Source organism: Truncatella angustata (assembly GCF_020726525.1).
Source record: "Truncatella angustata strain MPI-SDFR-AT-0073 chromosome Unknown BKA67scaffold_5, whole genome shotgun sequence".
NCBI lineage: Eukaryota > Fungi > Ascomycota > Sordariomycetes > Amphisphaeriales > Sporocadaceae > Truncatella > Truncatella angustata.
This window is the reverse complement of record NW_025763385.1, coordinates 1586677-1603007: the sequence shown is the minus strand read 5'-3', so window position 1 is coordinate 1603007 and position 16331 is coordinate 1586677. Positions and strand designations below refer to the sequence as shown.

General features: G+C 47.3%; 2 protein-coding genes across 2 annotated transcripts; both read left to right on the top strand.

Moving 5' to 3' along the window:
• Positions 1-25: 25 nt before the first annotated feature.
• On the top strand, positions 26-10337 carry BKA67DRAFT_518447 (putative polyketide synthase; the record flags this gene model as incomplete). The annotated part of the gene is made up of 10 exons (XM_046098008.1): positions 26-556; positions 624-751; positions 819-1101; positions 1305-1490; positions 1550-1688; positions 1800-2493; positions 2549-7415; positions 7494-9140; positions 9221-10170; positions 10241-10337. The coding sequence occupies 10 exons, from the start codon at positions 26-28 to the stop codon at positions 10335-10337; spliced, it is 9522 nt and encodes a 3173-aa protein (XP_045957259.1).
• A 1420-nt stretch (positions 10338-11757) lies between these two features.
• On the top strand, positions 11758-12894 carry BKA67DRAFT_568239 (uncharacterized protein). The gene is made up of 4 exons (XM_046103016.1): positions 11758-11856; positions 11927-12361; positions 12417-12527; positions 12586-12894. The coding sequence occupies exons 2-4, from the start codon at positions 12150-12152 to the stop codon at positions 12794-12796; spliced, it is 534 nt and encodes a 177-aa protein (XP_045957258.1). The 5' UTR covers positions 11758-11856; positions 11927-12149; the 3' UTR covers positions 12797-12894.
• The last annotated feature ends 3437 nt before the right edge of the window (positions 12895-16331 follow it).

The following is a 16331-nucleotide window of genomic DNA, read 5'->3' as shown; positions in this document are numbered from 1 at the left end:
GCAACTCTCTACAACAGCTGTGACTATGTCGGAAATTGTACCAATTGCCATTATTGGCCTCGGCTGTCGCCTGCCGGGCGGCGCAAACAGTCCTGAGCAGTTATGGGATATGTTGTACGAGGGCCGAAGCGGCCAAAGACCAGTTCCTTCAACTCGATGGAATGCCGAAGCGTTTTATCATCCCGACCAGAATGCCAAGGAGTCCCTGAACTTCCGGTCTGGATATTTCATTGACCAGGACATATCAGCATTTGATGCCCGATTTTTCGGTATCCCCCCGAGAGAGGCGAATGGAATGGATCCACAACAACGGCTTCTGCTTGAGACGACGTATGAAGCACTGGAGAATGCAGGTATATCGCTGAGCAGTTTGAAAGGCTCCGACACAGCTGTGTATGTGGCCGAATTCACACGTGACTACGATAGAATGGCGAATAAAGATATTCCTCAGCTTCACCTTCTGCATGTCACAGGAAAGGGCGACGCGATTCTGTCAAACAGAATATCATATCTCCTTGATCTGAAAGGGCCATCGCTTACAATTGATACCGGATGTGTGAGGTTTCCTTTTCTCAGATTCGTCATTTTCTGCGATCATGCTGACAGTTTGGTCCGTTACATAGTCAGGAAGTATGGTTGCTCTGCATCAAGCTTGCCAAAGCATTCGTTTGGGAGAGTCAAAGCTGGCGATTGTCGGTGGTGCACAGTTGTTATTGCACCCCGATCAATCCATGGCTATGAATCAAATTGGGTATGCAATCTTTATCACGATATGCCTTATAAATAGTGCAACTCTGACGTCTGACGTTTCCCGACAGTATGATGAATGCCGATGGCAAATGCTACGTATTCGATGATAGGGGTTCTGGTTATGCCAGAGGCGAAGGAGTTGGCGCTGTGATTCTGAAAAGATACGACGATGCAATCAATGACGGTGACGCAATTCATGCTGTTATTGCACACTCGGGAGTAAACCAAGATGGCAGAACTTTGGGTATACATTTACCCAACGCCGATGCTCAAGCTGCTCTTGCAGAGTCAGTCTATGCCGCCGCCGGCCTAGACCCGGCCGAGACATTATATGTGGAGGCACATGGAACGGTATGGCAATCCTCAGACGCCTTTTTCTCGACATCGCCATGACTAATTGTGTTTCACATAAGGGCACTCAAGCTGGTATGGCATCTCACTACCACACGTCAAAACATTGCGCTATTGCCGCGCTTTTAACGATCTGGCGATATTAACCGAACTCCATAGGTGATGCGGCAGAAATGTCGTCCATATATCGAGTCTTCTGCGAGAATGTAGAGAGAAGCACCAATCTTTTGGTCGGCTCAATCAAGTCGAATATTGGTCATCTTGAGTCAGTCAGTGGCATAGCAGCCTTGATTAAGTCAATCATGATTCTGAAAAGGGATACTATACCGGCAAATTTAAACTTTGTGACGCCGAAAGCTGCATTGCAGTTGGACAAAAGGCCCATTTCTGTAAGTCAGATCATGTCTACATTCAAGAAAAGAAGTTGCTCACAGTCACTTGGAATTAGATACCTACAAATGTTACACCGCTGGCAACTCCTGATTATTCAGGTCCCAGAAGAATCTCACTTAACGGCTTTGGCTATGGTGGTACCAATGCCCACATCATCTTGGAGCCGGCCACTAAAAACAAAGCAGTCACTAATAGTAACGTGGCTCATCACACACTGATGAACGACGCCAGAGATGGCCCTCTTACGGAAGATGGCTCCGTAAAAAACAGTACCATACAGGAAAATGTCGACATAGCTCGCCAAGTGACAAATGGTACTGGGGCGAATGGCGATCAAGCCGGTCATGCTATGATGAAAATCGATGACATAAATGGAATCTCTCATAAACATGCGGAGGCAGAGGCAGACCCGCAGATATTCGTCCTTTCTGCAGCATCGGAATCTTCTCTAAGGCATTGGGCAGCCAGGCTAAAGCAATGGCTCTCCACTGAAAAATGCGAAAATGCTCATCTTCAAGACCTTTCCCACACTCTGGCTCTCCGTCGCAGTCTGCATACTTGGCGCTCTGGTATAGTGGCAAGTAGTGCCACTGACCTCATAAACCAGTTGACTCATATCAAGCCAGTCAAAAGCAGCGATGCGTCATCGGTGCAGGTCGCATTTGTCTTTACGGGGCAGGGCGCACAGTGGCATGGAATGGGTCGAGAGCTGCTATTAATCCCTGGACCATTTCGGAACTCGATCGCACGGTCAGCTGGTCTTCTCCAAGAGTGGGGTGCTGGATGGGCGCTCGATGTTGAACTGGTCAGGGGTCCTGTCAACTCGAGGCTGGGCGAAAGTCAGCTCGCTCAGCCAGCAACGACCGCAATCCAGATAGCTATGGTAGATCTACTTGTGAGCTGTGGCGTTGTGCCGCAAAGAGTATGCGGACATAGCTCCGGCGAAATTGCCGCCGCGTATGCAGCTGGCGCGTTGAGTCACGAAGCGGCGCTCAAAATGTGAGTACCATATCTGCATTGCTTAAAATGAGTTCATAGCTAACGGCGCATCAAGATCATACATCCGAGGAGTCATTTCTGCCAAGGCCAAGAAGCTGAATCAATGTCGCGGATCAATGTTGGCTGCCGGATTAGGCGAAGATGAAATAGCGCCACATATCGCCAAGACAACACGAGGAAAGCTCGTTATCGCATGCATCAATAGTGCCGAGAGTACTACGATTTCTGGCGATGAGGAGGCCATAGACGAACTTGTTGAGATTCTCAATGACCTTGGAGTCTTCAATCGTAAGCTCAAGGTAGATACTGCATATCATTCACATCACATGATGGCAGTAGCGGATACCTACCTATCGTCGCTTGAAGGGGTCGAGTTTGGCACAGCTCGAACTGATACTGTCTTTTACTCGACAGTCGCAAATACTGCCACGATTGAAACGTACAGTCCGGCGTATTGGACACAAAATCTAGTGTCCCCTGTCCAATTTCAAAAGGGTCTAAATGATGCTGCAAAAGACATGGCTAGTTGTGGATCACAGGGTTCCACCGCCAGCGTTTTTATCGAAATAGGACCCCATTCCGCACTTCTGGGTCCTTCGAGACAAATTCTGTCTAAAGTATTGGATGGGACTTTCAAGTACTCCTATGTCGCCCCAATGATTAGAAACAAGAACGCTATACAGACCACTCTAGATTCCATACGACAGTTATTTGAGGTTGGCTGTCCACTCCGTTTAGAGGGCGTAATAAGTTTGACACACACAGCAACAACAGGGAATCGTGTGGTTCACGACCTGCCACCATATTCTTGGGACCACTCGACGACTTACTGGCACGAGTCAAGGCTGAGCCGGGAACATCGACTTCGTCATTTCCCCTACCATGATTTGCTTGGGTTGCTTGACGTTGTTGGTGGTGATTTAGCTCGACCGAAGTGGCGTTACCACATAGGTATTGGTTCGCTACCATGGCTCCGTGACCATGTTGTAGATGGTTTCATCATTTTTCCTGGTAGTGGTTACATATGCATGGCAATCGAGGCCATGAAGCAAATTGTGCAGGTAAGGAAAGTACCGGGCACGGTGAAACGATACAGCCTGCGCGATATTACCTTTTCCAAATCAATAATCGTACCAGAGCCTCGAGCAGACGGCGAAAAGCAGGAGATTGAGTTGCAGATTACATTCAATCCCACTAGTACGAGTGGTAACCAGGGTACGTGGGAAGTTTTCAGTGTCGTTTCATACAATGCTACCGAAGCCAGCTGGGCTCAACATTGTTGCGGGCTCATTAGTGCAGAGATGGAATTAGACGCACAACAGCTAGAGGTGGATAACGAGCAGTTGGCCGCTGATGGAGTTCTCATTCGCAAGCTGGAAGAGGCTCAAACCTTTACGACACATCTCAGTGTAGATGAGGTTTACGACGACCTGACATCCACTGGTAACGTTTACGGCCCAACTTTCCGAGGCTTGGAAGAGGTGAAAATCCAAGATTGTCAAGCATTCGCTAAATCGCGTATCCAAGATGTTTCCAAGTCAATGCCCAGCTCATACATGCAGCCACACTTGATACATCCAACTACATTGGACTTCCTGGAGCATGTTACGGTCATTCTCTTCAAGCGACAATGTGCGAATTCTCCAGTAATGCCAGTATTTATTGGCGAGCTGTCTATTTCTGTAGATCTCACCAACGAGCCCGGCGCCGAATTGTTTTCAACGTCTCGCATCGACCCAGAGGGCCCAGGTTCTGCCACACTCGATACTTGGGTTTTTCAAGAGACGAAAGAGGGTCCTCAGCTAGTATTAAGCATGTGCAACTGGCAACTCCTTGCAGTTGGTGAGGCACAAAAGCCAGACGTGGAGATTCCTTTTCAGCGTAACATGGCTTTCAAGATGGATTGGCAAGTTGATGTTGACCAGATGATACAGCAGGACTTCCACAACAGGGTTGCCGATGCTCAATTGTTTGGCGTCGGATTCTGTGAGGGGATGAGTGCATCTCAGACCGTGGTAGCCAACGAGAAAGCAGCTATGATATATATACGCGATGCGCTGTACGAGATACAGAAAGGCGACGTAGAAGTCACTATCCCTCACCTCCGTCACCTATACGCATGGATGCAACGTCATTGCACAAAAGAAAACCAAGACCATGTGCTTGGTCAAGTAAGCCCCAGTGAAGAAACTGCTGCACTAAAGCGGTCGAAGGATTCCGGCGCACAAGGAGAGATGCTTGCAAGGATAGGTCTGCTGTTGCCGGAAATATTAGCGGGCACAACCGACGCGCTACCCGTAATGCTTCAAGATGACCTACTTAGCAAGTTCTATAGCGAGGGCCTCATCACATCCAGCTATTTACAAATGACAGAATTTGCCAAGCTTTTGGCGTTCAAACAACCACAAATGTCTGTCCTGGAGATTGGTGCAGGAACCGGTGGTGCAACGATGCCATTACTGCAAGCGCTCGAAGATCCCGTGGCTGGTCTTCTTTTCAAGGAATATTGCTATACGGACATTTCTGCAGGTTTCTTTGAGCAAGCCCGGTCTAAATTCAAACATTGGGAACATCGAATGAGTTTCCAGACCCTAGACATCTCGCAGGACCCTCTCCACCAGCAGGGATTTGCGGATGCCAAATTTGACTTGATTTTGGCATCTAATGTTCTACACGCTACGCCTTCACTAGATGATACGACGACGAATGTTCGGAAGCTACTGAAACCTGGGGGTCGCTTGATTTTGATCGAGCTCACCAATGTACACGCTTTTGTGAACATGATCTTTGGCACGTTGCCTGGGTGGTGGCTGTCAGGGAACGGACTCAAAGACTCGCCATTACTCACAGCCCCGGAGTGGGACACGATGTTGCGGCGTCATAGCTTCAATGGCCTAGATATTGCGACTCCGGACCACGAGGAAGAAACTTCAGTGGCGACCATGATGGTTTCTAAGGCCGTCGAAACAACACACAGAAATGATATCACGATCCATCCAGTCACGGTCACTGTACTTGTTACCCGCCCGACTGCCATCTCAGCATCCTTGTCTATTTCTGTGGTTCAAATGCTCAAGCGGCAAGGACTGAGGTGCAATATCGAGACTATTACCGCAACCAAGGTCAAATATGGCGGTAGCTATATTGTCCTCGACAGCGCAGATCAAGCCTTCTTGAAAGATCCGTCGCGAGAGGAATTTGAGGCATTCAAGTCGCTTTTGGCCCAAAGCAAAACTGTTCTTTGGGCCAGCTTTCAGGAATCAGACTCATTTGAGACTTGCTCGATCAAAGGCATGATCACGGGCATTGCAAGAGTAGTACGGAGTGAAAATGATGGCATCAATCTCGTAACGGTTGACATTCGCGATCGAGTTTCAAGTGATTCTCTAGACCGTCTGTCTTTGGCTTTGTCCAATCTCGTCACAGCTACCTTCTGGCAACAAGAAAACGCAAATTCACTATGCGAACGAGAATACGCTATAGCCAACAGAGATGTAATAATTCCCCGCTTGAGTGTTGATTCAATGTTCAATAACTGGGCATCAAGCACCACTGCCAACACCTCTCTCACAGATATGTACCCTTACAAAGATATGACGCGCCCTTTAAAGCTTGAAGCTGAAACACCCGGTTTGCTTAATAGCATACGGTTCGTGGACGACTTTCGACTATCAACGCCTCTGCCACCGGATGAGATCCAATTAGAGGCGTATGCGCATGGTATCAACTTCAAGGACGTGTTCGTAGCCCTAGGACAGATGCCGCCGAGAGTACATATGGTGGGTGAGGTGGCCGGTGTCGTGACAGCGGTCGGTTCCGAGATGCGACATCTGTACAAGGTCGGAGATCGAGTCAGTGGCATGCATTCAGAACCTTTTGCCAATTGTGCGAGGCTCAAAGGGCTCCATGCATGCATAATACCTTCCAATCTGGACTTCGTCCAGGCAGCCTCAGTCGCTGCAGTATATTTGACCGCCTGGCACTGTCTAAACAGGGCAGCGCACCTACAGGAAGGCCAGAGCATCTTAATCCATGCTGCATCGGGCGGTGTAGGACAAGCTGCTATTCAGCTTGCTCAACTCGTGGGCGCAGAGATCTTTGCCACTGTAGGCAGTGCTGCTAAAAGAGATTTGATTGTGGAGAGATATAGCATTCCAGAAACGCATATCTTCTCCACACGTTCGACAACCTTTAAAAGTGGTATCATGCGCCTGACAGGAGGTAGAGGCGTCGATGTTGTCTTGAACTCTCTGTCGGGCGAACAACTCGCTGCGAGTTGGGAGGCAGTCGCCGACTTCGGCACTTTCGTTGAGATCGGAAAATCAGACATCTACAGACGAAACCAGATAAGTATGACCCAATTCGACAAGTGTGCATCCTTCATCCCCGTGGACTTATCCCTTCTCGCCAACAAGAGGCCGAACGTTGTCCACAGCGGACTAAAGGCCATGTTTAGCCTGTTCGAGAAAGGCCTCGTGTCGCCGGTGACGCCAGTAACCAAGATCCCGATGGGTCAGATCGAGGGTGCTTTCCGTTTGATAGCATCGCGGAAGCACACAGGTAAGTTAGTCGCTTTTGCCGATGACAATACCCTGGTGAAGGCAGTGGTCTCACCCCCGAAACAACTCATTCTCGACCATAGAGGAACATATGTCGTCGTAGGCGGTCTAGGAGACCTAGGGCAGAGAATATGCCGCTTACTGGCTAGATGTGGAGCAGGGCATATTGTTACTCTCTCAAGAAGCATCTTGCCAGACGAAGCGCTGCAAGCTCTTCAGAATGAGCTTAGCGAGATTGGTGCTATATTGTACCCTGTTCAATGTGATATTTCCGACAGTACCAGCGTGGAGAAAGCCGCTGAGTTCTGCAAGTCAAAACTTCCACCCGTAAAGGGTGTTGTTCATGGTGGAATGGTCCTTGATGTAGGTCTGCCTGTCTAGATAGTCGTGATGACCAATCCCATGTTACAATGCGAATCCAGTCACTAACACTGAATGTAGGACCATCCTCTCGAGGTCATGAAATGGGAGGAGTACAATGGGCCTATAAGGCCGAAGGTGTACGGCACGTTGAATGTTCATAATGCATTCACCTCAGTCGCTCTTGAATTTTTCATCAGCTTGTCTTCCTCCGCAGGTGTCCTTGGCACAACGGGACAGGCAAACTACGCTGCCGGCAATACATTCCAAGATGCTTTTGCCCACGCTCAAAACTCGAAACCTGGTAATCGCACACGCTACGTTGCATTGGACCTTGGAGCTATTGGTGGCTCAAACGCGATCACCCGACTGGCTGCAAGAGGCGAAGAACTCAAGCGTCAAGGCTTGCTAATCATGACTTTTGAAGAGCTATACAAAGGCCTGGAATATGCCATGGGCCCTTGGGCAGTTAAAAACGACTGTGGGCAGATCATTCTTGGCTTTGACGGCAAATCACTCTCGCACATCGATGGTGGTGCCAATCTGCACAATCCATTATTTCAGCGGCTTCTCCTTCAGAACATGGGAGCGAATGATGCACGGAATGGAGTTGTGTCAGATAGCCTGGGCGCCGATCCTGCAAAACTGCTTGAGAATGTGAAAACACTCCAAGAAGGAGAGGACATAATACTCAAGGCTACTGCAGAGAAATTTTCTGTGTTTCTGGACAGCGATGTTCCCACAGACATACCAATTGCGAAACTTGCGCTTGATTCCTTGGTATCTATCGAATTGAAAAATTGGATGGTTCGGACGTTTCGAGCACCACTTCAAGCATCTGAACTCGCTGGTGCATTGAGTATCGCGGCGCTTTCCAAACTCCTTGCGTCGAGATCAGAATGCTTGAAGAGTGAAATCCGGAGTGGGTCAAACAAGGACACATCTATCTCAGAAGAAGCACAGCAAAAGGCGACCAATTCTTTACTGCAGACTGGTAAATATCAATCCGACTCCACGGAAAAATTGCCTTCGCATGGATGGGAGTGCTGCAGGCATACCGAAAAGCTGGCTAAATACCCCCTACTCGGTTTGGACGAAGCAGTGAACTTGCTTATTGACAACATGGGCCACATGCTAGGCCCCGAAGATTTCCAGATACTCAAGGATGCTGCTGAAGATCTCCGACGGCCCAAAGGACCTGCTAGGCAGGCATATGCTCAACTTGTTGACATGTACAATGATTCGAATCTGGACAATTGGATGTATGACCTCATAACTGATGCTGGTTACTTAAAGCAACGTAGTCCGGTGGCTCCCTACTCCAGCGTCGTAGGCACTCACCATGATAGTCCTTTCCCTCACACTCAGAGCGAGCGTGCGGCAGTGGTCACCTTGGCGGCCTTTAATTTCAGGAATGAGGTGGTGGAAGAGGAGGTCGAACCGTATTGGAACCATAGTATGCCATCTTGCACTTGGCAGTGGAAGTGGCTTTTTAATGCCTATCGTTTGCCAGGCGCAGAAAAAGACAGCATGATCCGACACGAGGGCATTGATTGCATTGCTGTTTTGAGAAGGGGTCACGTTTTCAAGGTGCCCCTTCGGGATGATGGAGTTGCCATCTCGTACGCCAAGCTTAAGGCTACGTTCGAAGCGATCATCGATCATAGTGAGGTTCAAGAGCTGTGGACGGGCATCCTCACCACCGACCTTCGAGGTTCGTGGGCAAAGGTAAGTGATTATCCTAAAGCAAACATCTATCGCTGTATTATTTGCCTGGACCTCCTTACTGACAATTCCTGCTTTTCCAGATCCGCGAGCAGGTATTGGACATCAGTGCCCACAACAAAGAATATCTCCAGGTCATAGAAGAAGCCATCTTTGTTGTTTGTCTTGACGACGCAAGCCCTGAGACGAACGAGCAGCACGTGCGACAGGCGTATTTGGGAACTGGATTCAACAGGTGGATGGATAAAAGCACGCAATTTATCGTCATGGCCAATGGCAAATCGAGCTTCATTCTGGAACATGGCGCTATTGACGGAATAACAGCAAATCGTCTAAGTGAGCGAGTTCACAAGCATATACAAGAACATTCGCCCGGTCTTCCCAATGGCCAGATATCCCATCCAGCACAAGACATCAAGCTACAAAAGCAGGAATTCCAGAGCACGTCGAAAATCGATGAGCATATCGAAAAACTGCGTGAGCGTTATACTTCTACTGCTCAGCGGATTGGATACAAGCGTCATACCTTGACGACTTTTGGTATCGACAAGCTGATGTCGAACGCCGTGCCAGTCAAGTCAGTCGTAGATGCAACCGTGCAACTTGCAATACGGCTGCACTATGGCCACAATACGCAGTGCTGGGAAAGCGTTTCCATGGCTCACTACCATAAGGGCCGAACCGACATGATGCAGATAGCCAATCGGGAAGTAAACGACTTTTGCGCCATGGCTCTAGATGAAACGGTGCCGCTGAGCGAACTTCGTGCGAAACTTTTAGAGCTTGGACACAGCATGAGCACCAACATGCAACGGTGTCAGAGTAATGGGACATATCTCCGCCTATTTGAGCTCTTGAAGGTGCTGTGGCCCAAGGATGCGCCAAAGGCTGAAATGTTCTCAAAGAATTTGTATTGGCGAAAACCATATGTCATCTCCAACCACGGGCCAGTGAACAGTCCAGTATGTGACTCTGTATGGGGTATACAAGAGCCACAGTCAGTCTGGATCATGACGACTTCAGGTAGTGAGAGGTATGTTAAAATTTTCTCCAATGTCCGCGTCGCGGATCCAAAGTAACACTACTAATGTTTGATTTAATAGCATTGAGTTCTCTATTGCAGGGGGTCCGATTGAGGCTTTCGCCAAAAGACTAGATGAGGCCTCCTTGATCATAAACAAGATTATCCAGGCAAGGTAAGCCAGCGAATACCCCAGTTTGAAACGCGGTATGGTCCAAATGCGCGGGGGACCCCGAGAGCAATTCATACGTATATCAAAAAGATCTCGAGGATGTTAGAATTAAGGAAGTCAGTATCAAATACTTAGAAATCCCGCCTCGAGTGCACGTGAATAATATAACTTCACTCCTCCGACGTTCATACCACTCATAGCTATGATTCTAGTATATCTACATGCTGTCACACCAAGAACCCGTTTTCATGCATACACCAGTATTGTTAAGTAGTCCCCAAAGAATGTGATCTACACAGTTTTAATTCAATGTAGCTCATATACCTACCTATTGCATGTGAGAGGCTAATTTCGGTGGTTTGCTTTGCAGATACTATAGAATAAAGATGAGTACTCCTGTCTTACAGGAATATGTTATGGTCTCAGCTGTCTCCACCAGCTTACGCGTTTCCGAGTTTCTGTCCAGATGTACCTACCGTATACAAGGGCGCCGACCTACCCACTTATGACCACTCAGAGCATCATGAAGGATTGGCATACTTGCTAGCCTGGACTACTGGCCTAGTGAATAGCTTATACACTATTCGTGGAAATTTGTGAGATTTGACACTAACCGAAGGGGGTGGAACCAATGCATATCCGCTGATTGGACCCCAAGATGAACTGTTGCAGGAGCTAGTGGTGGCCCATGGTCCTATGTACGACAGCCTATGGAAATATAATCAGTGGATTGTATCGGGGCTTATGTTGCCCTCTATCTGTTTGGCTCTCTCAGCGTCTTGCATCACCCTCCCCTATCAAGTCACTTAGGAGTAGCTAAGGTATTCGGCGGGAACGAAAGACACAGCCCTGTCAAACTCTCCTTGTCTTGATCTTTTCTCCAACTCCGGATAGAAGGACATTATACCTGGGTACCAACTCTGAAGATACGGACAAGCGGTACCCAGATCAAGTTTGAACGCAATCGAAATCCAACAACCAAGCATGGCTTTTATTGTTGGTCTCTTGGCCATCCTCTGGCAAGTCGACAATATATCAGTGGTCCTCGATTACCTGATAAGTGCTGACTAATGATCAACTAGGCTCTGGGATATCTACGAGAAAGCACTTCTTTTTCATCTAGGGAAAAAATCCAAACCCGTACCGGTACCAGAAAAGCCCACCTACAACTCCTCTGATGTGAGCATTCTGGTACCCACCATAAGCACGGCTGATTCCTTCCCTGATTGCCTACGCCTCTGGTTTGCAAGCAATCCGCGCGAGATAATCGTGGTCACTGTCGCTCGTAATCTTGCAGTCATTGAGAAGATGATTGCGCCGTTCCTAGAGACCAATAAGAACATTAAGATTTTGACTGTGACCGACCCCAGTAAGCGCCGCCAGATTAATCGCGGTATGGAGGAGGTCACTGGCGACATCGTGGCTCTCGTGGATGATGATGCTTATTGGGAAAAGAAAACCGTCCTCCCCTATCTTTTAGCTCCTTTCGAAAATCCCCAGATCGGTGCTGTCGGCGGCCCACAAAGGTGCGTCTTCGCAAGGCTTTTTTTCTTCTTTTTTTTCGCACGTTCAAATTTGACACTTTATATCAAATAGCGGCGAGATTCCTACTGCCTCTCAAACCACCGATAGTATCACCCTTTGGGAGGTGGCTTCCTTGCGTCAGATTTCTTCTCAGAATCCGGCACAAGCGGCGCGATATGCTGCCGACGGCGGGGTTTTTGTGCTCATCGGCAGGACATTACTTGCACGTTCATCGATTTTGAAAGACGCAGCATTTGCACATGCATTTGCCAACGAATATTGGGGCGGCAACTTGATGAATACAGGCGATGATAACTTCATCTGTGAGTGGATTCACTGGAAACGTGGCTTCGACCTGTGTATCCAGAATGCGCCGGAAGCAGAAATCACCACGCATGTATGGCCGAACTCCAATTTCTTCTGGCAGCTTGTTAGGTGGCAAAAAAGCTCAATACAGAGTTATCGGCGGAAACTTTTCCATAGTCCCGGAATTGAGACCATGTGGCCGTAAGTCATCCTGCTTCACCTCTGCAACGGGAGACGAACTCATACTTGGCTATAGAAAGCATCCCTACACCACACGCAAGATGTTTGAACGCCTCTTGCGACCTTTTTATATGTGGCTATACTTCCTGACCTGGGCGTACACGCTAGGCAACTACCCCATTCTAGGGTTTGTATCTCCTAACCCCTTCACGTTGGGTTTCCAAGAGGTACTGATCGGTTTTTAGACTTGCATTCTTGGCGTACTTTGCCTGCGGCTGGCATATATCGTACCGCGCTTTTGTTAAACAGTATCCATATTGCAGACGAAAAGTATGGGCCGCGTGGCTGATGGACTACTGTTATGCCATTGTAGACGTATACGCCTGGCTTACTTTGAACCAAGAAGGCTGGCTGACTAGGGACGACAAGCCTTCGGCTGATCTTAAGAAAAGTTAAGAATATCTACGCCGAGCGATGGCCTCGGCTGTAATCTGCCTATTATGCGCCAGGTTCAAGGCTCATTATTGAGTTAAAATGGTTTTACAAGGCAGCCAGCACTCTCCGAAAGCAACACAGAGTTGGAGTTTCGGTGTTTTTGCAAAAAGAAAGCAAAGGTCAAACTCGGTACTAATCCCAGGTAGGGCCAGCATTTGGGAAAGGGTATCAAATGCTAATTGTCCTCAGTTGTTAGTACCCATCACACTCAATTGCCAAGATTATGAATGAGTCCCAAATAGCAATGACCTTGGCGTTAATATACTTTTCAACCCGGAATAGAATGCGACTACTTATTTTAAAGTAACTCTTGCGCAGGAACAACCCCCTGATATACCCGTTCTTTGGCATATTTGCAAAGAGTGTATAAGTGCAGTCATCTTTTAATACTACCATGAAGGATAAGTAGTAACGATTGGACGTTATTCAAAGGCATCACATTATTATCGTAGGTCAACGATCGACTTGTAAGTATTTGACATCCTTAGATCGCCTACATAGTGGTGACTTATGCCATTGAAGAATATTCCGTTGGGTAACACCATGTCTCGAGAAAAATATAGCACGCGCTTTGGCCTGCATCACCCGTACGTAAAGCAAGGTCGATTCGCGTCTGAAAAATGAAAATGAACAAAAAGAAGGAAAAAAAGATGAATTGGCATAGTGGACCAGCGTCGTGCCGGATCCCATAGAATACGGTAACTTGATGGGCTGAGGATCAATTTAGCGATACTCAAAGAAAAGCTTTCTCATCTTCATCTTCGAAGACCGTTCGGCTTGACACGATCAACGATTGTGTGCCCGGTATAATGCTTTTGCGGAACGACTAGCTTGGTTTGTGAGCGTTAGAATATAATTGCCTTTACAATATTCTGAACCTCCAACAAGTGCATGGACGTCTATGGTAATATTAATACCTGTGTTAGAGGAATTGGTGACTAGGATTGGGTGGTATGCAAGCATACACAAGAGGATTCATCGATGAAGTTATATAAAGTATCGACTTTACCATAAGAAGCGATGCCGACAACATCAGCCAATAATCCATAAATGCTACAGGTGCGCCCGTAGCGTCCTGGTTTCGACATTAGACTCGCCATCTTCAGGTGGTTTCTGTGCCACGCTCTGTAACACACAGCTTCGCCTGATATGCCGTCGTCGCATATAAACCAAGTATAAATAGTCGATCGAAAGCGGAAGCTGGCCTACACCGGGCGATCATACAAGTTCCGGTAATTGGCTGACTATGTTGGGGCTAGACTGTCCACAGCAAACCAACCAACCCTGCAAAAAGTTTGAGGTCTGTTGCCGAATAAATGAATACATTAGGTGATGCCCTTTGAGCTCTCGACTGTTCGAACAAATGCCAAGCTATGCTGGGTGTTACAATGCATTACTCCAAAGTAACTCAGTTGTGGCCGACTTCCACCTGAGTATAACTAGTAACAACGGATTAGAGGCGCGCAGAAGAGAAGTCGAGCACTTCGGCTACTAAACTTTAGGCCAAACACTCTGAATTATTGTTTAGACTTCTCTAAATATACTCTCAATCGTCTCCTAACAGATATACTTTGTGGCAGTTATTTAGCAGTGCTCAACGGGATCAGTTATTGTCCTGAAGCATACGAGTACACGTCATATACGGTAATTGTTGAACTTGCACACAGACATTCATGCAGCTCTGTTGTTGGTTTTTGAACAGCTGGGCATGAGTATTGATAATCACTAATATATGATGCTCGGTACACCCAAAATTAAACTAAGCACGCTCAGTATTGGGGGTAATGCCAACGACGAGACTTCTTTGCTGTCTATTCAACCTTGCATATTTCTTTCCTCGCAATCACTTCATCCCAAAAGCAGCGATTATTACGACCAGGTTTTTTGTACGTCAATATAATGTACCGAGACGCCTCTCCTAGCTTGAACGCCATGGACAAATTCAACCTTCTTCGGCAATGAGACTCGGTGTGGGAGCAACTGTTCGCAAAGTTTTTGCTGTCAGTGGTCGACCCATGTATCAGTAAATGATGATTGGTGCACTCTTTGCAGCTCTTAGTGCGGTGAGTGAGAAATTAGGTTGTGAAGATGTTGTAAGAAGAGGATATGTACGCTTGTTTGATGTAACTGCTGAGTGATATTTGGACAATGCGTCTCTCGGCTCCGGCTATTGGAGACAATATCCCAATTTTTACAGACTAGATTACTTTCCACGCTGCACAATCCAATTCGACAAGGTGCTCGTACATGCTTGCCCCAATAATATTGACCAGTACGTGCGAGGCTCTATACGTTGAACTGAGCCGGAAATGATTGTCAGGCACGAACCGTTCTGGAGGTGATTGACCGCCCCATTTCCAAATCTGGTTGTTAGGGTGAATGTATAGTGAGCAGTAGCGACATCGCAGATGTTCCCAACAAGCATTAAGTGGCAGCTCACTATACAAAATCGTAACGTACGTATGAAATATGACAAGAGTATTTTGAACGAACTTATGGTGAGTGCTAACGCAAATAGTTTATACAAGAACTATAACGGAAAAGTTGCCAGAATATGCTTTGAATCTACCCAGCTATTGGAGATAGACGATCTGTTTTCACGATAATTCGAAAACGACCAAGGTTTTAGACTCAGTCGGCGAGGTGTCATAGTGTGATATCAGTGACCATCGAAACCATAAAGTCTTCATACTGTTGAAATAGTCCTCAGTCACCTATCATATATATAGCAGTGGCTATCGCATATATGGATGTTTACTGATACTCAACTAAATAATCAATCAATCTACTCCTCATGATCTCGTCCTATTTTGAAACCTGGGACCCCTAGGTGGCTAGCGTAAGTCGTGAGGCGTTGTTGATGCAGGACAATAACATCAGTACGTCATATTGTACATCATGCCGCGCCAGGTCTTTCTGGTTGAGTAAAAGTGACTAGATTGACCTAGGACGCCTTTTCCCTGAGAAATTACTCAAAGACAGAAGCCAAGAGCTGCAAATGTGTTGTAATGTTCCCAAATCACCAGTCCCACAGTGCCCCTCGACGCCATGTTGACAGGAACGGTCTGCTTTCAAGTTGGATGTCTGGCTGCAACAACACTGGTATGCAGAGACATCACAATACAATGCATACATTTCATGCCTCGACTTATCTATGAAACTCCATGATCAGTCAAGTCGGTAGGTGATTCCGATACTGGACAAGATAAATGCCTATGAAAGTCTGCTTGATAGTCATTATGAAATTTGACCAAGTGCACTCACCAGAGCTCCAAAGTTCCACTCACTTACCGTTCTCAATATTCAGAGCTACTTTACCACATTGTGTGGCAGAAGAATCTAGCTTGGCGATTGTGTATCTTACTTTTCTCGACAGCCGCCGTCAAGTTCCAAGCGTGGCTCAGACAAGATGGTTCAACGACCGCGTCGTAGTAACAAGTTATACTACGTCTAGACGCTTTGCAAAGATATCATCGTGTCGCTATCAGGCATAAGC